The sequence below is a fragment of the Lachnellula hyalina genome (assembly GCF_007821495.1).
Source record: "Lachnellula hyalina strain CBS 185.66 chromosome Unknown contig00030, whole genome shotgun sequence".
NCBI classification, from domain to species: domain Eukaryota; kingdom Fungi; phylum Ascomycota; class Leotiomycetes; order Helotiales; family Lachnaceae; genus Lachnellula; species Lachnellula hyalina.
The window spans coordinates 109,922-133,250 of NW_022157144.1; the positions used below are offsets into that span (position 1 = coordinate 109,922).

At 48.4% G+C, this 23,329-nt stretch overlaps 6 protein-coding genes across 6 annotated transcripts; 4 read left to right on the plus strand and 2 right to left on the minus strand.

Annotated features, from left to right (window-relative positions):
- Nucleotides 1–579: 579 nt before the first annotated feature.
- On the plus strand, nt 580–2,524 carry P450-3 (Cytochrome P450 monooygenase; the record flags this gene model as incomplete). Its single annotated transcript, XM_031148418.1, has 5 exons — nt 580–777; nt 852–1,230; nt 1,389–1,697; nt 1,750–1,986; nt 2,040–2,524. 5 exons carry the CDS (start codon nt 580–582, stop codon nt 2,522–2,524), a joined length of 1,608 nt encoding a protein of 535 aa, XP_031007255.1.
- A 3,574-nt stretch (nt 2,525–6,098) lies between these two features.
- Nucleotides 6,099–7,840, minus strand: LHYA1_G003449 (Serine/threonine-protein kinase; the record flags this gene model as incomplete). The annotated part of the gene is made up of 2 exons (XM_031148419.1): nt 6,099–6,206; nt 6,254–7,840. 2 exons carry the CDS (start codon nt 7,838–7,840, stop codon nt 6,099–6,101), a joined length of 1,695 nt encoding a protein of 564 aa, XP_031007254.1.
- A 379-nt stretch (nt 7,841–8,219) lies between these two features.
- On the plus strand, nt 8,220–11,992 carry sudA (Chromosome segregation protein; the record flags this gene model as incomplete). The annotated part of the gene is made up of 4 exons (XM_031148420.1): nt 8,220–8,257; nt 8,308–11,131; nt 11,179–11,614; nt 11,661–11,992. 4 exons carry the CDS (start codon nt 8,220–8,222, stop codon nt 11,990–11,992), a joined length of 3,630 nt encoding a protein of 1,209 aa, XP_031007298.1.
- A 774-nt stretch (nt 11,993–12,766) lies between these two features.
- LHYA1_G003451 (uncharacterized protein) lies at nt 12,767–13,344 on the plus strand (the record flags this gene model as incomplete). Its single annotated transcript, XM_031148421.1, has 2 exons — nt 12,767–12,900; nt 12,957–13,344. The coding sequence occupies 2 exons, from the start codon at nt 12,767–12,769 to the stop codon at nt 13,342–13,344; spliced, it is 522 nt and encodes a 173-aa protein (XP_031007281.1).
- A 2,689-nt stretch (nt 13,345–16,033) lies between these two features.
- On the plus strand, nt 16,034–18,047 carry LHYA1_G003452 (uncharacterized protein; the record flags this gene model as incomplete). Its single annotated transcript, XM_031148422.1, has 4 exons — nt 16,034–16,090; nt 16,149–16,772; nt 16,826–17,310; nt 17,372–18,047. The coding sequence occupies 4 exons, from the start codon at nt 16,034–16,036 to the stop codon at nt 18,045–18,047; spliced, it is 1,842 nt and encodes a 613-aa protein (XP_031007296.1).
- Nucleotides 18,048–18,468: 421 nt separating this feature from the next.
- VELC (Sexual development regulator VELC) lies at nt 18,469–19,820 on the minus strand (the record flags this gene model as incomplete). Its single annotated transcript, XM_031148423.1, has 3 exons — nt 18,469–19,150; nt 19,201–19,532; nt 19,581–19,820. 3 exons carry the CDS (start codon nt 19,818–19,820, stop codon nt 18,469–18,471), a joined length of 1,254 nt encoding a protein of 417 aa, XP_031007297.1.
- Between the last annotated feature and the right edge of the window lie 3,509 nt (nt 19,821–23,329).

Genomic DNA, 23,329 nt, shown 5'->3' on the forward strand with positions numbered 1-23,329 from the left:
ACGTATTGTCTCAAAATACAAGCCCAACTTGTTTTGAACAACGCGAGGAGCTTCCATGCATATAGAGCTTCTGCTCAATAGGCTAGAACTGGTTGGTTGCCGCCGCGCTACCACCCGGAATCCGCAAGTGCCGATCACAGTGTGACTGCCCTGTAAAGCTGTCCGATGTCATATATATTATGTATCCGCGTGCATGCTAGTAGCATGGCTGTACATGTTAAGTGTTGTCCTAATGTATATTCATATAGGGGAGGCGTTCGAGATGACCATTTGAGGCGAGTGATCGAGTTTTGGAAACGGTTTCGTGCAGCTTCCCGGTTACACGACGTTTTCAAGTGGACTGTTCAATTCGAGATATGCAAATCAACGGAAGTGTTGATTATCCGGATAATGATTCATGGCTCATTTATGCAACTGACGCCAAAGAACTTTTGTTATAGCCATGAAGTTTGCCCGCTTCCTTTTCCACTCTACCTCTCCACTATTCATAGAATTTCTTGTCACGTTGATCCTTATAACTCATAGTATATTACAAAATACCATCATATGTCGATTGAAAGGCATTCAAGTCATCAGACAATGGCGTCCACTACAGTATCCAACGAGTTTAAGACCTTCGCTATGAGGTCGCCTCTCATATTAAGCGTGATTTCTTTACTCATCCTTGCTGCCTTTGTAAGATACCTCCTCAATCGCCCTAAACGCCTAAATCTACCGCTCGTGGGTTTGCCCGAGAGTGATGATTGGGCAAAGGACCTGATAGAGGGAACTATAAAGGTAAAGACAACATACAATCTTCTTCATTATACCAACATATGGCTATAGAACTAATAATTTATATTATCCAACAGTATCCAGATACACCATTCTTCATGCCAACTTCACCCCCAACAGTCATGCTTCCAATATCCATGTTGGATGAAATAAAGAATCTCCCCGAGAAAAAGGCGTCTTTCAATGAATTGCTTCGAGAAGTATTTGCTGGAAGGCACACTGGGTTTGGCGATGATAGATCCGAACTAGTGGCTGCCGTGAAGATTGATTTGACACGCAACATTGCCGGCGCTCTGGATGGACTTCAGAATGAAATCAAGTACGCGCTCGACAAAGAATTTGGACCATGTTATGACTGGACTTCGATTGAACTCTACGGAAAGCTAGCTCGCATTGTGGCTTTATTAAGTGGTCGTGTATTCGTCGGTCGCCCTTTAAGCAGAGAAGAGGAGTGGAGTACGTGAATTGAAATTTCATGTTTCTTATATCAATACTCCTCTACGATCCTAGAATGTGTTTCCGAAGATCTTGCTCGGAGAATGCCTATTTTCTGATTTTTCGCTACACACTCTAACATATCTTGGAGAATAAAGCTGACTCCCTACTCTTCGCAGTTTCTTCGACGACAGAATTTGCGTCCAATGCTCATTTGGCAAGGCTGGCGATACTGGAATGGAGCAGCTGGATGCGGCCATTCGTTGCCCCATTCCTCCCAGAAATTCGAAGACTCAATCAGCACAAAACGCGTGGTGCGGAATTGCTGACGCCAATCCTCAAAGATTGCCTAGCAAAAGCCCAAGGCGAAAAGTCGGGGCTAGAGGGATATGAAGACGAGCAAGGAACAATGATCTCATGGCTTCTTAATCATATAGATCAGAAGGAGCGTGCTGACGCACTGGTCTTAGGTATCAACCAGATGATGCGTAAGTCTTGTTCTTGCTGGATGAATGGGTAAAAGTCTTACAAGCCCTACAGTATCATTTGCCGCGATTTCCACAACAAGCATGTCTATATGCCACACCATTTATGACCTAGCCTGTCGGCCCGAGTATGTCGAACCTTTACGCAAGGAGATTGATGATGTTCTCCGACAAGATGGATATGATATCGACGGTGAAGGTTTCTTGAAGCTTAAGAAGACCAGCATGGCAAAGCTCCGCAAGCTAGATAGCTTCCTCAAAGAGTCTCAAAGACTGTCCCCGCTTTCCATAAGTATGTATTCAGTTCAAATTGTTGAAAGATTTGGTACTCATCCCCGTATCTAGTGTCAAATCCCCGCGTGGTGACCTCTGATCTTACTTTGTCGACTGGACTTGTCTTGCCTAAAGGCACACACTTTGGTGTCGCAGCATATGCTGTGCATACCTCAGCAGGCACGACTACCTATTCGCCCTCTTACAACCCACCTGGTGCCAAACCCCCCACTGAGTTTGACGGGTTCCGCTTTTCGAACTTACGCGCCATTAAGGGAATGGAGAACAAGCATCAATTCGTCACTACATCGCCCGAATCTCTCAACTTTGGTCATGGAAACCATGCCTGCCCCGGTAGATTCTTTGCAAGCAATGAGATCAAGGTTGTATGCATTGAGCTGTTGAGGAATTGGGAGTTTAGACTCAAGGGTGATGTGGAGAGAAAGGGTGGCGTGGATAATCGGCCCAAGAATGACTTCCAGGAATTTACTATAATGCCGAATATGTTTGCAGAGGTAGATTTCAAGAGGCGGGGTGAAGTAGACTTGAAGCTTTGAGGGGTGTCATTTTATTAACTGGTGTTACCAGCTATAGTCTTTCATTATAGGACCTTCAACTGTTTAAGTACAATATTGATATATGGTGGATTCAGGTCTTTCCCTTTACCAAGCCATCTTGGCTAAAATACCCTTTGGCCACTTACTCACACCCCATTTTCTAGCTTCATCCAAAAGCAGAATGCCAAGTCCAAACGCAGCCGGCAAGAAGAAATGCTCAGCCGGAACTTAGCTCGTACCCAGAGTTAACTGTAATTGTGGGATATAAAGCCAAAAAATAGCCATGACCAGCGCGAAGACAATAGCTGGGAAGGGTTACAGGTTCTGCATCATCTTGTTGAATGCTGGAGGGTGTTGGAAAATACCTAGACGGCGCGTACGAAGTGTCATTAGGGTAAAACATTGCATGACGACTAGATTCACAAAGTAGATACTGGAAGCCTCACTGAGTCTGGCAACTGCATATTCTGCATCGATACTATCGGGAAGACTACCGTAACCGAACCACAAGTCGCTGAAGGTAATGCCGCAGCGTTGCAAATAAGTAAGACATGATAAACGAGCAAAATGTCTCGAGCACACCAATAATACCGTAGGCTTGGAATATGAGTTTCCAGTCGACGAGACGATCGGTCTTGGGTTTGCGAGGTCTTCTGAGAAGGACATTGGATTCAGCTAATGGAATTTTTGAGACTTACGTATCTTCAGGGCGGAATGAAGCAGCCTCTGCAGATGGAAGTGCGATATCAAGCCCTTCTCTCTCGACTAGTCGCAAAGTCCTACCAGGTGAATCTGTTGGAATCTGGTGAATAGTTTCGCCTAGTTTCCTTCTCCTTTCCTCTCTTCTGTGTATAGAGGATTGGCGTTTATTCGTCTCTTTGAACATGAACCCAAAACAAGCAATATCTAGCTTGATTTTATCTCTCCAATCGTCCATTTTGATATTTCGTTTTACCAGCTTCAGTGTTAAATTTGTCCATGGCGAGGGAAATGCACGCGTCGCATCTTGAAGTCGAGATCTTTCACGCTCGGAGAGTTCGAATCTTGGACATCCACTACTGATACATCTTGTTGCTGCTATGCATCCATAGTTACGTTTCTTCTGTCGTGTATCGGAACGCCTATTCAGGAGATCGAACAGCCAAGTCTCTGGGCAGTCTCACGATCGTTCTTGGTAGCCGCAACCCAAACATCGCCAAGAGAATTCGGTTGGCATAGATCCTGTCGTTTTTGCCGATCTTCGACGATTCTTGCGCAATACAGATGATTCTTCTCCATGTTCTCCGTTTCTTCTAGGGCTGTATGGTCTCGGGTATGCGCTGAGTGGTCTCGTATGGAGGCGGAGATATTTGATAATCGGTTTCAAGCGCCATTTTCATAGGGTTCAGGTGAAGCAGTCGTTCACGATATGTCGTGGCGGCGCTTCCAGTCTAGTCGTGGCCAATTCCTTGGCTGTTGCCCAAATTATAATACATCTGTTTGATCCTGGTCCTGGGCTTCAACGGAATTTCTACCTGTTCGTGCGTTTCTGGTAAACGCATCGTGCTGGCACTTTCCTTCTATCTGACACTGGCTGTCTATTTCTTCACTCTTTGAATCTGGAATTCAACGAACTAAAAGCAGTCTTGATCTTTCATCTACCGTCCCCAACTCCCCCCAATAATGTCTTTCCGAGAGCGATACGAATCACGGGACCCAGTCCCCAGGAGGAGGAAAGCAAGATGGGAGGGTCTCCCACGTTGGAGGAAAGCGAGACGAGGTGACGATGAGAAGAAAGAAAAGTCGAAAGAAGTGAAGGTGGAGGACGATGGTGAAAGTAGCGATGATGATAGCAGCACTTCGACGGCTCAAGCTCAGACATCAGCACCACCGCCTCCCCCGGCTACTTCACAGATTTCTTTCTCGACTACCCAGGCTTCTCAGACTTTGACATCGGCAACAGCGAGCTCACAAGCCGCAAGTACGACGGCAGCAACGTCAGTTCCACCTCCAAAGCCACCTGCTGCTACCTCAGCAGCCGCTGTGACAACATCAGTAAGTTAAAATGTTGATTCATATTTCCAACACTCTGACCAGATCTAGTCTCTACCTCTCCCTCCACCTCCTAAGACAACGCTCTCTACATCAGTATCAGGCTCAGCCGCTGGTGCAATTATCTTGGCATCCTCGGCTGCACCCATCGCCAAATCCGAGCCACCGTCCGCCCTTCCAATCCAATCTAGTTCAGCTCTCGTTGGAACGGTCGCTCCAGCAAAGGCATCATCAGCTAAAGAGGAATCCTCGGCTGGAATTTCCGCTTCCACATCGACAAATTCAACAGCTCTGGTTCTAGGTATCATAGGAGGAAGTATGTTGCATCGCCCACCCCTCTCCAGGTCTATTTTCACTAACATACACCTAGTTGCCGCAGCACTTTTCATAGGCCTCATCATCTTTTTGATCCGACGTCGTTTCAAAGCCCACCGTGCTCAGTACCCCGCCCCTAACTTCCCCTCCAACCGCAGCAACGCCACTCGTTCAATCTGGGGTTCTGAATCCTCGGCCACCTCTGGAGGTCAAAACACAATGGCACAATTCGTCCCACCAATCTTCCAGTCTCGGAACCCGAATCTTCCCAACACCTACGACAATCATAACGGTTCCGCCGCTTTTGGGAATAGAACTACAGTAGCGGATTTCATGCCGCCTATCTTTAATCCCCGACGTCCGGAAGCAAGTCATAATAATAATCACAACGATATGGCCACCATGCCAGACGACTTCTTCGCCGCCGAGAAAGAAGATCCGCATACGGGTGGCAGCACACTAGGCAATAAAGCCATAGATCGCGAAGAGCGTCTTGGGAGAGTAAGGACCGATATACTCACCGAACGGGAGCTAGGCTTTGGTGGCGGGATTATGAAGGGGAAGAACAAGAACAATGACTTTCGACACCAACGGGATAGTGTAGATGTTGATGATGTGGAGCCGCTTGGTATTAATAAGGGTGCTGCGCAGAGGGATTCGGTGGCGACGAGTGTTGCGAGGTGGAAAGACCCTATTACGTGGGCGCGAGATCAAGCGAGGAGGAATGATACGAGGGGGGAGAGAATAGGTTGATATGATATAATATTATAGCAAGAAGATTGAATACACCCGGTCAAAGTTGGATTTAAGACCTTAGATCTACGAAGGAGTAGAATCAACCAACACGTGGAATAAGACGACAATGAAATCTGGACCAGCAAAAAGTAGGTCACATGAAGCGCTCGTCAGTGCTCTCTTTGATCAGCATAACCATCCTTCTCTGGAGAGAAGGAAAGCTTCTCAGCTTCTCCGCGGAAAGGCTCGATGGAGGTTTTGCAGACGAATGCAGAACGCGGCCATCTGCCTGACTTGGAGAAGATTTTGTTTTCGTCATTCGAGCGCTTCATGTGTGGTCGCAGGGGTAACCAGACATAATAGAAGTCTGGTTGTATACTGACTGCAGTTTGTAAGGTCGAGGGAAACTTCCCGGGAAACTGAACTCACTTCGGCATGTTCATATTGGGGCAGCGTTGGTATATTGGTATGGTTTCTTTGATTTGATATCGAATCAGTGCTTGTGCTTGGCTGATGAGCTGACGAGCTTCTTTTTGAGATGCTTGGGCATCTTTTCTTTTCTCTTTTCGCGTTTGTCTTCCTTGACTGCTTTTTTGTGTTCCTAGTAAATGTGAGCTGGTGAAAGTCGGGAGACATGGAAGCGTGTACCTTCTTGACATCTTTATCCTCGAACCTCTTCCCCCTTGGTGTGCCCTTTTCGAATCGACTCTCATCTTCGGTATCGCTACCCTCTTCATCATCCTCCGCGGAAGAACTACCACCCATTGTATCTTCGCCATCAGCTTCGTTTCCCGATGACATGGGTACCTTGTCTGCGAGTAAATTTCGGTATACTAAGTCATCCTTCTGACCCTTGCCAATTTTCTCTGCGTCGCGCTCGAAGTCATATACTTGTTCTAATGTTTGCGGAATGTATTGCTGGCGAAAGACTTCGTTCTCGACTTCTTGCTCGGCAGCAGCTTGCTCGCCTTCCTCTACCACAGGCCGTTCGACGAACAATTTCTCGAGGGAATCTGTGAGGCCAGGTTCCTGTATTTGTCCACTGTGGGCTGAGATAAATCCAAAGACACTTTGCTCGGATAGGACATTGACACTCTTACGCCTAAAGAAATCAGACACGTTTTTAATATCCATTCGCAGAAACTCGAGAGATCGAGGATGATCGTGCTCAACACTCTGAGAGACATCGATGATGAACAACTTTTTCTCGTGGTATAAAACATTATACTCGCTCAGATCTGCGTGGACGAGTTTGCAAGTCTGATACATTCGTCGCATCAGCCCAAGCATCTGAAGATACAAGACTCTCCATTGCTCGTCCACGTCGTCACCGTGGAGTTCGACATCTCGCAGCCGTGGCGCAGCCCATCCCTTCTTATCACCCAAAAACCCCATGACTAGAACGTGAAGTCGTAGGTAGACAGGTTCCGGACAAGGGATTCCAGCAAGGTATAATCGCTTTAGATTTCGGAATTCCTTCTCCGCCCAAACTTTGACCATAGCGCGGTTATTGCCCTTGTTGTAGCCTGATCGGAAGCGATGTTCTCCGGTTACATAGCGATCACGGTCCTTGAACACCAGAATGCTTGTCTTGTAGACTTTGATAGCTCGATGAATTGGTTGGGATTCTTCGCCCTCGGAAGATGACATCGATAGCGCTCCGTAGACATTTGCTTCTTTGCCGGTACTCAGACACCCATTGACTTCTGATACTACGCCTCGATTGATCATCTGCAAGAGTAGCATCCGTGTCCGTGGATCTAAGACCTGCTCACTGGTTGCTCGGTCTGATTTGTCCTTTCCGTGAGTTCGATGGGACTCTCCACCGTCAAGCCGGATCTTCCCGGCATGCTTTGCAAGACTAGATATCTGATCATCGACGCTGGACTTGGTGTTTGCACTTGGCTTTTGTTGTGGGTTTATGCGCGGGGCAGTGGCGCTCTGGTCGTTCATCTTGCGTTGGCGGTTGTAAGACTTGGTGAGATCTCCGGAAGATGGATCGTACTCCATATCCTCAAAGTATTCCTCTTCATCCTCGTCGAACAGATCGTCGTAGACCTCATCTTCGTTGTCGGCGGCGTATTCTGTTTGGCCACCAGCAGAGCTTGGTGGGGCATCTTGGGCAGATGAAGAGGTATCGTAGCCGTGATTTGGCACATAGGTATGAGTGGGAGACTGTCCGTCTGCTGGAGTAGAGGGCATAGAGACCTGGGGGGTATTCGGAGGTTCTGCCATCTTCTTGAAATGTTGAGTTCAAAAGGGTTATAACTTGTAATTTCGAGGGATCATAGAATCTTTTCTTTCCATGTCAAAGTAATTCTGCCAGACCCCTCACTTCTTTTGTTGGCGGTGAGGGAAGATCAGCGCTAAGGCCATTTCGGGACCTCGCGACTTTCAGGATATTTGGCGCGTCAACTTCTTCCTACGCGTGATGCAACGGGAACTTCAACAACTGCTTACGCCTCCACGATATTGCTCCTGGAAGCTTTGAAATCCGGGAGGGACTCAAATAATCAGCCGCGCGATATAGAAGTGCGACAATATATACCTACTCTGAGCAATCCTCGAAAGTCCCGGACGACTACTGCCCCGCGGGCGCAAACGGATCGCAAAGATGTACATCAAGCAGATCATCATCCAGGGCTTCAAGAGGTAAAACTCTCATGAGATTCTTTCCCTAGGTCATAGCTAAGAATCTACAGTTACAAGGAGCAGACTGTCATCGAACCCTTCTCCCCAAAAACGAATGTTGTTGTTGGTCGCAATGGCTCTGGAAAGAGTAACTTCTTTGCCGCAATTCGATTCGTGCTCAGCGATTCCTACACTCAGATGGGTCGCGAAGAGCGACAGGCTCTGCTACACGAAGGTTCAGGGTCCGCCGTGATGTCTGCCTACGTGGAGATCATCTTCGACAATAGCGATGAGCGATTCCCCACTGGAAAGGACGAGGTGATCCTGCGACGCACGATTGGTTTAAAGAAGGATGAATACTCGCTTGATCGCAAGAATGCGACTAAGACAGATGTCATGAATCTATTAGAATCGGCTGGTTTCTCACGGTCAAACCCTTACTACATCGTACCCCAGGGTCGTGTCACGGCGTTGACCAATATGAAGGATACGGAGAGACTAAATCTCCTTAAGGAAGTTGCCGGCACCCAGATATATGAGGCACGTCGATCTGAATCATTAAAGATCATGACCGATACAAATAACAAGCGTGCCAAGATTGATGAGACACTCGATTACATCAAGGAACGTCTTTCGGAGTTGGAGGAAGAAAAGGAAGAGCTGCGTGGCTACCAAGAAAAAGATAAGGAACGCCGTTGTCTTGAGTACGCGTTCTACCATCGAGAGCAAGTTATCTTAGCCGAGGCTCTAGATGAAATTGAGGATTTGCGCCGAGATGGCATCGAGGGTACGGATGAAGACCAGGGGGCTTTCTTGGAGGGCGAGCGTGCAATTACCGAGGTGGACGACGAAATCAAACAATTGAACCGCCAGATGGAGCTTCTCAGACTCGAACGACGCCAGCTAGAGGAGGATCGACGTGACACTTGGAAGACGCAGGCTAAGATTGAATTGGACGTCAAAACTCTCTCCGATGGCTTATCATCCACCGAACAAGCCCGGTCGCAACATCAGGAGGAGCTCAAGTCAGTGAAGCAGGAAATCGCTGCCAAAGAGGCCGAGCTGAAGAAGATTTTACCTGAGTACAAGAAGCGGAAGGATAATGAGACGGAAGTCAAGCAGAAACTTGATGCTGCGGAGGCCACCCAAAATCGACTCTACAACAAGCAAGGTCGGACCTCGCAGTTCAAAAGTAAGGCTGAACGTGATAAGTGGCTCAAAAGTGAAATTGAGGAGCTGAATATAGCTATGGGTGTGCAAAAGGCTAATCGCTTGAACGCGGACGAGGAGGTCAAGTCTGTGCAGTCTGAAATCAAGAACCTGGAAGAAGAAATTGCTGGCCTCCGGAAACGACTGGATGGCTGGGGTGGCAGCCGACAAGCCTTATCCGAGCAGGTCACCATTGCAAAGGATGCTCTGGAGAAACTGACCGACGAGCGCAAGTTGCTTCGCCGCGAAGATGACAAGCTTGATTCGGTTATAAGCGATGCTCGACATGAGAAGGAGCGTGCTGAGCGAGATCTATCTCATACCATGGACGGCGCAACCTCTCGTGGTTTGGCAACAGTACGCCGCCTCAAACAAGAGAATAATCTTGAAGGAGCCTACGGCACTCTGGCAGAGTTATTTGAGGTACCAGAAGACTGTCGAACTGCGGCAGAACAAACCGCTGGCAACAGCTTGTTTCACTATGTCGTTGACAATGAAGAGACAGCTACTATACTTATGGACGCTTTGCAGAAGCAAAGAGGAGGTCGAGTCACTTTCATGCCTTTGAGCCAGCTTCGACCCAAGCCAGCGAAGCTGCCGAAAGCATCCGATGCTATGTCATTGATAAGCATGCTCACCTATGAAGCTAAGTTCGAGAGAGCTATGAGCCAAGTCTTTGGCAAGACTATTATCTGTCCAAATCTTGCCATTGCTTCGCAATACGCTCGTACTCATAATTGCAATGCCATCACCCCGGAAGGTGACACTGCAAACAAGAAGGGTGCTCTGACAGGAGGTTTCATCGACACTCGCAGATCACGACTGCAAGCAGTTCGGTCTGTTAACAAGTGGCGAGACGAATTTGAAACCTTGAGGAGACGTGCTGTTGAGGTTAGACAGGAGGTTGAGAGAAAGGACCAAGAGATTACTGCTGCGATGGGAGAGCTTCAAAAGCTCGAGCAGAAATTGCGTCAACTCGACGACAGCTTTGACCCGCTGAAGATGAAGTTGAGAGTCTTGAGTTCACATTTGGAGAAGCAGAGAGGTCAGCTGGAAGATCACATTCGTCGAAGAGAGATTGTTGAAAAGTTGCTCAAGGATTATGGCGACACTGTAGATGGATTCGAACAAGAGTTATCTTCCGACTTCAAGAAGGCACTAACTGCGAACGAAGAAACCCAACTGGAACAGCTAACTACGACCGTCGCAGACTTACGAAAGCAATGGAACGATTTGAGCAAGAGTAAACAGGAGCTTGAGGGCCGGAAGCAACTTCTCGAAGTCGACTTGCGCGAGAACCTGAGAATGAAGTTGGACCAATTGAACAGTCAAGAAATTGATACCAATGCTGGTATTGGTTCTGGAAGCCTTAAAGAGTCGCAGCGTGAGCTCAAGCGCATCCAGAAAGCCGCTGCCGTCGTGGAGGAGAAACTGAAGGAGAACGATGTTGCAATAGAAGCAGCTGAGAATAAGGTTGCCAATCTGCAAAAGATCAAGATTCAAAAAGAAGAACAACAGCAGGAGTTGGCCAAATCCATTGAAAAGCGCCACAAGAAGATGGAGAAGAGCAGCGCCAAGAAGGCCTTATTGATTGTCTCAGCTGCGGAATGTGCTAAGAATATTCGTGATCTGGGTGTTCTTCCCGAGGAGGCCTTCGAGAAGTTTTCCAATGTCGAGTCCAAGACTGTAAGCATCTTGCTGCAAGAGTATTGACATGTGCTAATTGTTCACAGGTTACTTCTCGTCTCAAGAAAGTTACCGAGGCTTTGAAGAGATTCAAGCACGTCAACAAGAAAGCTTTTGAGCAATATAATACCTTCACGAGCCAACGAGATTCCCTAACTAAGCGACGACTAGAGCTCGACAAAGCTCAATCCTCGATTCAAGAACTGGTCGAGATTCTGGATACACGCAAGGACGAAGCCATTGAACGGACATTCAAACAAGTCTCTAAAGAGTTTGCATCTATATTTGAGCGTTTAGTTCCTGCTGGTCGCGGCAAGCTCATCATCCAACGCAAGATGGACCAACGTGTTCGTGAGGAAGAAGACTCAGATGACGAGCCTCGTGAGTCGGTTGAGAATTACACCGGTGTCGGCATCAGCGTATCTTTCAACAGCAAGCATGACGAACAACAACGAATCCAGCAGTTGAGCGGTGGTCAAAAGAGTACGTCACTTCCCCTTCTCACAACTTATATCTAACAAACCACTAGGTCTCTGCGCCCTAGCCCTGGTCTTCGCAATCCAACAATGCGACCCAGCACCCTTCTACCTCTTCGACGAAATCGACGCCAATCTCGACGCACAATACCGCACGGCCGTCGCGCAGATGCTGGAAGAAATCTCGCTCCAGCAGAGTTCTCAGGACAATGAGAATGGGGCTGGTGGCATGAGTGGGCAGTTTATTTGCACGACCTTTAGGCCAGAGATGTTGCTCGTTGCGGATAAGTGTTACGGAGTTACGTTTCATAACAAGACGAGTGGCATTGATGCTGTTAGTCGTGAAGAAGCCTTGAGGTTTGTAGAGGGCGAGGCACCGAAATAAGGGGGGAAAAGGCAGCGGTACTGGATATGAGACATTCTGGGGCGTTGGAGTTTGAGGATATACCTCATTTGCTTTTGCATTTTATGATTGTTATAGTAGAGAGGGGTGCACATAATGAATATGATCTGTATGCATAACGGAAGAGCTTATATTGAATATCTGTATTGTAAACAGATTGAGGCTAGCTGCACCGCATACTCCGTAAAGGTAAGTAAGCATATACTTCAACCTTACCATTAGGAATTCTGTCTGACTCAAAGCCTGACATTTCTGACACTGACACACCCTGACTGCTTGTCAGCCTCGCCGCACTTGTACCAAAACAGATCCCTGCTTGCGAGAGGGATCTGCATGGGGAGGGTGTCCGTGGCACGCTACGGAGTAAAGACGCCGCTTTCGGGTGCGGCTGCGGGGGTAAGGTAGCCTCGCCCCGCTTTCCCCAAAACAGTCCTGGTGAGCGAGCAGTGCGAACCAATCAGCATGTTGTTTGTGCGAGGCTAGGCTGCGTACTTGTTCATCCTGTGAGTTTTGTTATGTGCCGCACAGGGAGGTATATAAAGATGTTATTTCTCTCTCGATTGAAAGGATATTAGCAGCAGTACAGAGTAAAGAGGTTTATCTTCACTTGGACGATCAAATCAAATCAAATCAAATCAAACCAAATCGATCGGAAAGGCAGTCTAAGATCTATCTATCTATCACTTTACCTTCACTTCAATATCAAACATCTAGCAAACGAAAGAATTACTTCCAACTTCGCTTTCTATATCAGCAATGGCATCTACAATTCCCCCAACCCGTATGGTCGTTACTACACACAAGAATGATGGTGTATCCATCTTCGCCGCCGATACCGTTTGTGAGGCCTTCCAACCTTTCGGGCCTGGCAAAAGCTCTTTCTCCTCATTGTAAGTCCTTCTCTCTCCACTTCACCTCGTCCCTCTCTCCCTAACATCCACCCAAGCCACAAAAGCGACACGGTCCCCGCCTCAAACCAAACCGCCCTCCCGATCCTCACCAACACCCTCCCGCGGTCCCCTCCCTCCGGCGTCCTCTTCTGCACCACCGACATAGCACCCAACTCCTCCGCGCCCATGCACCGCACCCTCTCCCTCGACTACGCCGTCGTGCTAGCCGGCGAAATCGTCTTGCGCCTCGATGGAGGACGCGAGAAGACCGTCAAGCAGAACGAGGTTATTGTGCAGAGGGGCACGAATCATGAGTGGCATAATCGCACGGACGAGTGGTGTCGGATATTGGTTGTTATGGTAGGGGCGGAGGCTGTCAAGTTGGGGGGCGGAGAGGTTTTGGGGGAGACGGTTTTTGGAAAGCCTGCACCTCCTCCGGCTTAGCTTGGCTTCCAGTTGGTTTTGGGGTTTAGGTTTGGGCTTTTGTTCTGGATAAGTAGGAAAGGAAAAGAGGAAGAGTTGGGTGTATGATGAGATAAATATAGAGGTTTTACGTTATTATATATTACTTTTCTTTACATGCATTTTGACATGATAGGAAGTTAAATGAAATTCATGGTGGTAGCTAATTATGCAGGCAACAACGACTTTCTGGGTAGTCTATATTTAACCTAGATGCAACATAATGCCAACATCCTCTGGACCTCTTTCGATCGAACCACCTCATATGGTCAAAGAATATCAACATACAAGGCTTCGTGTATCGGGCTTGATATGTTGAGTAGTAACCAATACTCTTAGAACAAGAGGAGGACATAGTATATACGTAAAGTCTTTCTTATGTCAAACATAACTCAAACCTCCTTCCCAGTCGCTCCCGGCCCACACGGATACTCAAACTTCACCCTATGTCCCTTGATCTTACATTTCGAATCCTCGGGCCTAATAACCCCACCACACCTACAACCCGCCATTTCCCGAATTCTTTCCTCCACGCTTAGACTCTTATCTGGAGAAGCTGGTCGGGGAAACTTCTCTAAGATCTTCTTTCCAAAAGACTCTGAACTGTTTACAAATCATTAGCTTGACATATCTGCACGAATTAAGTAAGTCCACTTACTTGCATTCTTCAAGAGATCTCAGGCGCCAACGATCCCAGAACACGTACCCAAGCCGTCGGAACCCCTCACTATCCTCATCATCCCCTTCTCCCCCCCAAGCATTGGATGTAGAGTTAACATACAACTCAAAGGGCTGCCAATCATGCGTCCAATACCAGCCGATATTGGCAGACATCACATTATCAGGTTTTTCACGATCAACCAAAGACATGGACCTATCATCCCATGCCTCAACCTTTGCATCACATCTGAGCACCTCCACCCCAGGATCCACAGGCAAATACCTCGGGTCACAATCTAACGCCTCTATTAAGAACGGCCCGTCCCCACCCCGCCACTCCTCCGCCCATCCCCTCACCAACTCCTCCAAAACCCCACCTTCCGCCTGGAACAAAGCTGTCAAGACCTCAATAGGCAAACTAGTAAGAAATGCCTGCTTCTCTTCGAAACAAAGGCCCTTTGTCTCACTGGAATAGAAATCCGCATCCCAGCGACAATTCCAAGGATCCGGCCTCGGCTCAATTTCCCACAACTGCGGATCGCCCGCGGCGAGACGATTGAATTCATTATCCTCCATCTCCTGCCATTTCTGCCGGATCCTGTCGGTCATGAAATCATTCACACAGCTTAGTTCCTCGACTTGCCAGGCGGGAAAGCGACACAGGAAGTGCTCGCATAATTCTTCGGAGTACCATTCCGCGGAAGGGCGAGCGAAGAGGTTCCCGAAGATCACGAAGCGGTAGATGGCTCGTAAGATGCGGTCTTTTTCGATGGACGAAAGGTCGTCGAGTGTGTGTGGATCTGCTTTGCCTGTAGTCGGACTTGGGGAGTGTTCTGTGGCGTAGTGATTCATGATGGGTAAGGTTTCTTGGACGTAAAGGTTGGCTATAAACTTCACTTCTTTATGCAATGCCCAGAGCGGTAACATATTGTCCGAAGATGGTGATATGTTTCGTCGATTGGCACCATCGCTTTCACGCCATCTCAAATCCTCGGACTCCGAAAAGTAATTTTCAATCCACTTCAACGCTTCAGACTTGGGAGGGCCACGGATAAATACCGTAATTTCCCCTTTCGCTTCTCCATACAGTGTAAATCGTGAAGAGCTAAGATGAATTAGTATTGTAAGAAATCAACGTCTCGTGCGCCGTATGCCCCCCCTCGAAACAGCTCCCCCCTCCCTTCTCGAACTTGTATGAAAACGAACCTACTCCAGAGCTGCTAGAGCCTCAACCGTAATAACAGGGCCAATGTCACGAGCGATAACAACAGGCAGGATTTGTTCTCGACACTTGCGGAAGATACTATGCAAATAGGGCGATGCTCGGACGAAAGCCCAAAGGCTGCCCACATCGGGGGCATTCTCTAGGATTAACGCTCCAAGTTCGGCGGGTAAAGTATCCATAAGATCTCTGGTGTTCGGTCGAGTGGTGTGTGTTGTTAGGCAATGTAAGGTTGAAGATTCGGTGTTTTGTAGAAAAGTAAAGGATGCGATGGGGAAATGGTATTAAGAGTCAGACGAAGAGTAGCACAGCCTCGTTTTACAACCGAGGGCCACGGAAAGCTATTTATTTCTTAGATGGAAAATTGCACTTGACAAAGACTACTCTTTGCATATGTATTTTGTAAAAGAAAACATCCTTGTTGCTTGCCTCATTATAGATATAATTTAAAACCTCAAATATGCTAAGGATAGACTAATGTTCACGTGATCTAGACGATCATGCTACTTGATGCTTTAGGTTACCTCAGCGGTAGCAGATTGTAGAATAACTACCTAGCTGGATAGCTAGCTAATATGGGTGTAACAAATCACGCATTTTAGCTAGGAAACCCCCATATAAGGAGCTATATACCCACGTGACAAGCTTACATTCCGCCAGGCAGGGGCTCGCTTGCGCGCAACGACGACCCGCTTTCTTTCCTTTCACTCAGTACGTAAAGATAAATGTGCATCTAACCTATAATCAGAAATATTCTACTATCAATCTCTCATTGACCATAGATTTCAAATGTCTGGCTCAAGAGCAAGTAAAGGGTGTCAACAATGCCGGAAGCGTAAAGTCAAAGTACCCTGAATCTGCACATCAATCTCCGAGACACAAATTACTAACAGCGAACATGCAGTGTGACGAAGGCCGTCCTTTTTGCAACCGCTGCATCCAACGCGGTGAAGCATGCTATGGCTACCGCGACCCCCAAACCACCTACCTCTTCAAATCAGAAAACGAGCGTACTGCAACGCTCGTCTCGCGGGCCCAAACAAGACCACGGCGCAGAGCCTCATCTCTGTCATCTAGCTCTCGTCTACGCATCACGCTCTCAGTCAGCTCCATAGATGACAGCGACCTCGAGAACGCAGCCCAGGATCTGGATCTAGGGACTCCGTACCCGTGGCTGAAAGATGGGTCGAAAGCACGTGAGCAAAGCGTCGAGAAGAGGGCTGTCGATAAATTCTTCGAGAAATTCGTCCTCTTTCCCTGTAACTCATCCTCCTCATCTGGCTTCCTAGAACAGCTCCCCATGCTGTTCGAAGAAGTGCAGACCGAAGGACGAGTAGCGCTGCGGTGGGCTGTGCGTGCTGCGAGTTTTGCGAGTCTGAATAATGAACAGGGGAATGAGCAGTTGGAGCGGAAGGCTAGTGTGTGTTATGGGAAGGCGTTGGAGGCGCTGGGTGACTCGTTGAGGAATAAAGAGGAGGCTGTTAGCGATTATACGCTTATGACCGTCGTCATGCTCGATCTATTCGAAGTATTCCTCCCCCACCCCCCCCTTGACTTCCTCTTCCTTAACAAACGTCGCAGACCATCTTCATACAAGTCCCCACCCACAGCCGTAGCGCACATACCGAAGGAATGGCTCAAATCCTGCGTCTGCGCGGTCCGGACCAGATATACTCCGCGCGCGGCTGGTCTCTATACAGACTCGCGCACCACCGCTTGCAGCGGCAACAGCTCACTTACGACTCCGCGCCTGCGATTTCCCAGGAACAGGAAGACTTGCTGTCGAGTTTGACGCCGGATACGCCTAGTAACCGTATCACGCATGACAATTTCGCCATTTCGAAAATCTGTGCTAGTGCACGTGAATTGAGGGCGAAACTGGTAGCGGGCGATGAGCGGAGCGATGAAGAGACCATGGAGCTGGTGAGGAAAATGGTCGAGTTAGATCGGACGGCGACGGGGTGGCGGGCTGGGCCGAGTTGGGAGTATAGGGACGCGAGGAAGCATGATATTGCGGGGGCACCGGAGTGGTTTCCAGCGCATATTCAACTCCATCACGATGCGTGGTAAGTTTGTGAGCTCCGGACATGGAGAAATGATATTGATATGTTTTTTCTTCTCTTGCAGGATTGCTTATGAGTGGAACTATCACCGCACCGGCCGTATCATCCTGCATACGCACATACTGGAATGTTTGGACCGGCTGCTAGATTCTGTTTCTCTTGCTAGTTGGAGCTATCCTTCACCGTACATGCTCCCCCTCTCGCGAAACCCACTCTCCCCCCTTCCTTCCCCTCACAACTCACTAGCTAAAAACTCGCATTCAAATAGACCACAACGTACATCCACATCCAGCTGCGCATCCTCCGCACCCTCCGATTCCGCTCCCACGCTCTCCGAGCTCCAAGAATACTACATGCATTCAAAAAGTGTAATCTTGTCGCTCGCCGCAAAAATAGTCTCCACGGCATGCCTCCCCTTTGCCTGTTCCCCAACCCCAACCCCCACTATCACTAAAACTATCACTAACACCACCCAGGCCCCCCAATCACTAGGATTCATCGATTCCGCCGGGACTCTACTAATCCCAACCCCAGAAGCAAGGGCATTAGAAAGCGAGATATTGGAGGAGAAGAGAACCCTTCAAGGTGTAGGAGCATACTTCCTTCTCTGGCCCATAAAGGTAGTCAAGGGGAGTAAACATGTACGGGATGAAGAGAGGGAGTTGGCGACGCTGGTGAGTGAGATGATTAGGGACGTTACGGGGATGAGGGGGCGTTTAGGAGAGAGGAGTTGCTTTTGAGCCTCTCTCTCTCCTGGGTAGAGGGAGGAAGGCAAATTAATGACAGCTTTGATGCGATATCAATCAAATCCGAACTTATTTCAATATCAATGTAATTTCCTAGCTACATCCCTAGCAAAATCAAACTCCAAGCTCTCTCGTCTTTCTATCATGGGTATCAATCACAGAGCTGGGGACCAAAAGGTCAACCACCGCCCATTGTTCTCTCTCTTTCCAAGAATCAAGCAAATATAAAAAAGAGGTATCCACTGTGTCAAAAATACAACCAAGCCATAATATATTGCCCCATAATTCCAAAAACTCCTCGTCCTCGCCGAGTTAACGTGTGCTTTTGACCCTTTGAAGCCATATAATTCAATAACATCACAACGGCCACCGGTTCATTATCGTTAGTAAAGGTGAATTTGATTTTGCTGACTCCTCACCGCTTTGGTCTCTTGGCTGGTTTCTTCTCTCCAAGATCTTCGTTGTCATCGTCGTCGTCGTCTCCATCGCTCTCGTGTGCTCCACCGCTCGACTTCGCATTGCCTTTCTTGACGCTGATTAAGCACCCTTGATGCTTGAGCCGCTTAGTAAGTTCAGTGCTCGCTCGCATGCCACCAAAATCCTTGGCGTTGTAGACGTGGAAGGCCTGGCTGAAAGCGAGACACCTGACAGGGACTTTCTCCCCGGGGATCATTCTCGTGACATCTAGTATCATGAGGCTGAAGCGTAAGCTATAGGTTCCGGGAGTTCTAACCGAGAGATCGGGAAAAGTGAAGAAGCATCCTTCGACATTATGTTCGTCTTGGCCTACGAACGGTGACGAGACAAGTGTTCCCATCAACCGCCGTTGCTGCCGCTTGTCGGTTGTCCCTGGCATAGCACTGTCGTCTTTATTGGCCACGGGATCCCATAAAGTGCAGTGCATAACAGCGCTTGGTTGTCGAAGCAGTGCGCTTATTTCACCTGGAGTCGAGTTGGGATCTTCTATCATCATTTGCAGAATTGGAGGGGGGTCAATCACCCTGCGATCTCTTTCGCCGAAACCGCAAGCGCGGGCTGCGATGGGCTCTTGCCGCATGCGAATTGAATAATTGGGAGGGGGTCTTCGCATCTCGGGACTGAAGAGAATTAGTTGATATATCTTCTCATATGAATAGAAATCTCTGACCTTGGACTGCCGCTCAGTAGCCCTGATATTGGCATTGACCTAGAAGTAGGGCTTTGAGTGGGAGCGGGAGCGGGACCTGCTGGTGAAAGCGCCATCTGTTGCTGGAATGGACTTGCTGATTGACTAGGCGGTTGAGATATCCACGGGTGAGGATTCGAGACGGGCGAAATTATTTCAGGAGTCGTATCGCCTTTTGGTACATCATATCCACGTCGTTGAACAATTCGTCTGATTTGCCGCGCTTGAGGTTGCGGAGGTCTCTGATCCGGATTATGCCCTAGGTTGCTTTGGTTTTGCGGGTGATTTGGAACGAGGATAGGCTGCGCTGGATACTGTAGACTGTGTGAGTGCGATTGTGGGGGATGATATATATGATGTACAGGAGCATTGGGGTCCGACTCGCTGATCCAAAGGGGATGGTTTCTGTCGGAAAAGCGCCGAGACGAATAGGGGTTATGCAGTTCTGGTTCCATGCGCTCGTTTCTTTGTAGGAGTGATGACATTGGAGGCAAAATAAGTGGAGGTGCTCTTGGATTTCCCCCTTCAGTTGTTCTGGGAGGGTATGGATAACTATGCGGTGCAGGAGCTGCGCCAGCCCTGGTTGGTTCCGACTTCGACATATTTGATTCGGCAGGCGGCAGACGAGACAATTGCTCAGACTATCGGAAAGCAGAAGTGGGAGGTGAGTGGCCTAATATCAAATGTCAGAAGCATTGGGTACATGAAGGGTCGGCTGTCATACCTTGGACACTCTATGGATGAGCCCTTAAAACTTGAATCAAATGACGTTCACCTGCTCCTGCAGACAAGCAATATGTACAAGGTACCTTTGCGATTCTTATGCAAGGCGCTGAAGGTATGTTTTCCTACGACTGTTACCTCTCCATGGCTGTGGCTGCTAGTCTTTAATTTGTAGATTTGCCGGCGACTATTTAAGTCTGCGGAATGGCGGCACACCTCAATCCCAGGGCATAAACTTCAGATGAATGATCAATCGATCGCGATGGGGATAAGGACCGTCCCGACGATAATATGTAAGAATTGATTGTGTTCCGAGTCTGCGAGAACATATAGTGTGTAGTGGACGTCTACTGCATGGCTGACCGAGTTGGCGGATTGCAGCCAGCGCCACGCAGAACCAGCTTGGAGCTTGTAGAAGGGAGGGAGGGGCCAATCGGGGGGTCACACCTTGTATGCGACGTGTTTGTAGTGGCACTGCACTGCTCGTTGGGCCAAGAATCGTCACAAGATGAAGCGCAGGAAGAAGCGGTCTGTATATCGAATGGCAAAGGGCGAAGGAGGAAGAGGTAAGGAAAGGAGAAGGGAGGGCTGTACTTGCATTTGAAAGGTCCGACAGAAAGCAAGCAAGCACGAGCAAGCTGGACCGAGAAACAAGGCAAAGCAAGACGGCAAGAGGGCAAGGCCAGGCCAGACAAGCGCCAGAGTAACGACCCATGCAAGCGCGGGATGGGATGTGAAAGTTTTGGCCATAGCAAACAACAGGGTGAAGTACATACAGCATAGTGAAAGCGACGACCCAGAAACCGGGTGAGATACGTTTCAAGGATGAAGACTAGCTGCATGCCACGGCGGTGCGGATTGAAATCTGCGGAGGGGACAGACGGCTAACGCACACCTCGACCACTCAATGCTCGTGCTCTCGTGCAACAACCAGCGCCCAGTGATCATAACCCCGTCCACGGGCGCCGTGACTGAAATGGACAGACAGCCCGTCCATCCCGATACATCTACGGAGTAAACTTACAGACTACAGTACATTTTACGTATGATTTTATGCCGAAAATTATGCACAGTATTGGTTATGGTATGGTATGGCTTCAAGGATCTTGATGTCGACTATCGATTCGCAAGCCCTACTCGGATCAATCCCAATGCTGCACCAACTTTTACTTCTATTTCTTACCCCTGGGCGCAACCCTTGCCACGCACGACCAACCCCCCCGCCTTCCCCCTGCTTGAAGTCTTCACAAATCAACCAAAAGTCGATCGCTTGCCTACGTACCGATCTTCATTGTGCGTCCGCAAATTTCTTCTATATAAATTTCTTGGAGAAGTCCATCAGGTCTTCTGCGAAGTACCGAGTACGCCGTATGCTCATGTTGAGCAAAACAGCGACAACAGCGACAACAGCAGCGTGCTTCAGCCCTAATCCTGGCCGTCCTCCCGTCTGCGATGCACCTCGGCTTATCATGGGATCAAATCACTAAACAAACGTTGGAGAATCTTCAGCCATGATACGTACAGGATGCAGCTGTTGAACAACCCAAGCTGTTGTTAGTTGTACCATCTGCCGTCATACTGCAGAGACCCCGTAACTCAAGCTTGACCCCCTCTCCTTTCCGCTTCATTTTCTCCCTGGGGAGCCACTGGATTAATCGCTATTTCGCAATTGCGCATCAAGTTCTCAGACTTTCCGAAGGACCCCTCACTCCAGCACCCTGCAGTCATCTGGTGGCACGTCCATCTAGTCATCCCGCGCATTATTTATCAGCGTAGTGTTGCTAGGGGTGGGCTCTTGAAGAATTGATCTTCAACTAGGTTCTCTATTAGCGATTGATCCGATGTAATTAATTTATTCATAGCCTAATATTCCCTGCTATGGACAGCTGCGGATATGAAGCCGCTTTGCATATGGCTTACAGTACTTGTATAACCACGCCACGGTACCTTTATAAAAGAAGGCTTTACTCCGTACGATCTTCACGCCGGAATAAGAGTTTCGTGGAATCCTTCCGAGCGGAGTGCGGAGAGCAAGGACCTCATCGGCACTTGCCATAATATGGGTCTGATCTCGATCTTCTGATCACGCCCCACTAATTGAAGCTTAGGGCCGATACTACGTAAAGTATCTCTCTATAAATTGAAGCACAGACTGAATTCCGCGGAAGCGCGATACCCTTCTTCAACTCTTAATAAGTGCCCAAGTGCCACGAGGTTTCCGTTTCCAAATGCAAAATTTCAGACTGTCAACTTCCCTTTTGTAGCTTACGAGACCCGACGGATAATACATTGCCGATTTGATCACAACTCACATTATTTCATTCGCTTGGCTGGCCACTGAAGGCCTGCTTGTTGCCAAAAGCACGATATAACGTGGACTGGGTGACCCTGGTGGTATGGAACTTGACCAACAAGATAAGACGGTCAGGGCTTGATTACGCATCGGCCCGGTTCGCAAGCCAAGCGCTGCCGAAGTCTATTATTCGTATTTACATTAAGAACCATGCGGTCCGGATTCTGGGATCAAGCACATCCGTGTCGAATCCGGCCAGCTGGATTCAACTACCGGTACTTCGGGGCACATCTACGTTGTGCACATACTTTCTAATAAGAACGAAAGAGGCATCTACTTCGGACAGTCGATCACCATGGCAAATATTGGGCTTAAATTAATTGAACATTCAACTACCGGTATCAAAAACACATTTTCCCTGAAGATAATGGACGTCTTTCCCAACGCCATGGGGACAGTCAAAGCCACCACTAGTATCAAGTCATTTTGTGACACAAAACAAGTTGGTGGCGCTCAGCAATCGAGATTGCTGCATATCCATGTCAATCCTCGGCAAGCAAGCGAGGTTCGAAAACTTGCGACGGCAATAGGATTGGGGGGGTTTGCTTTTTATTTAAACGCGCTTCAAAAAGTCGTTTTCTACACCACCCCTCAGCTCCGCCACGACTTACATTGCAGCTCGATGCCCACTATTGGGTTGGATTTCCACTGCCCACAACACTTTCACAGCTGGTCGCAAGTTCGAATCATTCCATCCATCCGCATAAAACCGTCTCGATTTGAGGTCGGCGATATGACAAGATCCCGGTGCTGCATGTATGCGTGTCGTACTTTGAACGAGGCGAGTGGGGTTATCGGGCTTAAAGTATATCCTTTCTTTTGTGTTCATCACATGAGCGTGCTGGAACCCATGCCTCTAAATCTTTCTTATTGCATAGCTAGCCATTCTCCTGATCATTATGTGATGCCATTCAGGGTGTGACCCCTCTATACAGAACGGTGACGATGGGAAGTACGAAACCATTGTGCTCTCAACTAGTATTGGTCCATTGCTTACACATCTGGTCTTTCAAAGCTGAAATCTGTCGGAAGTAG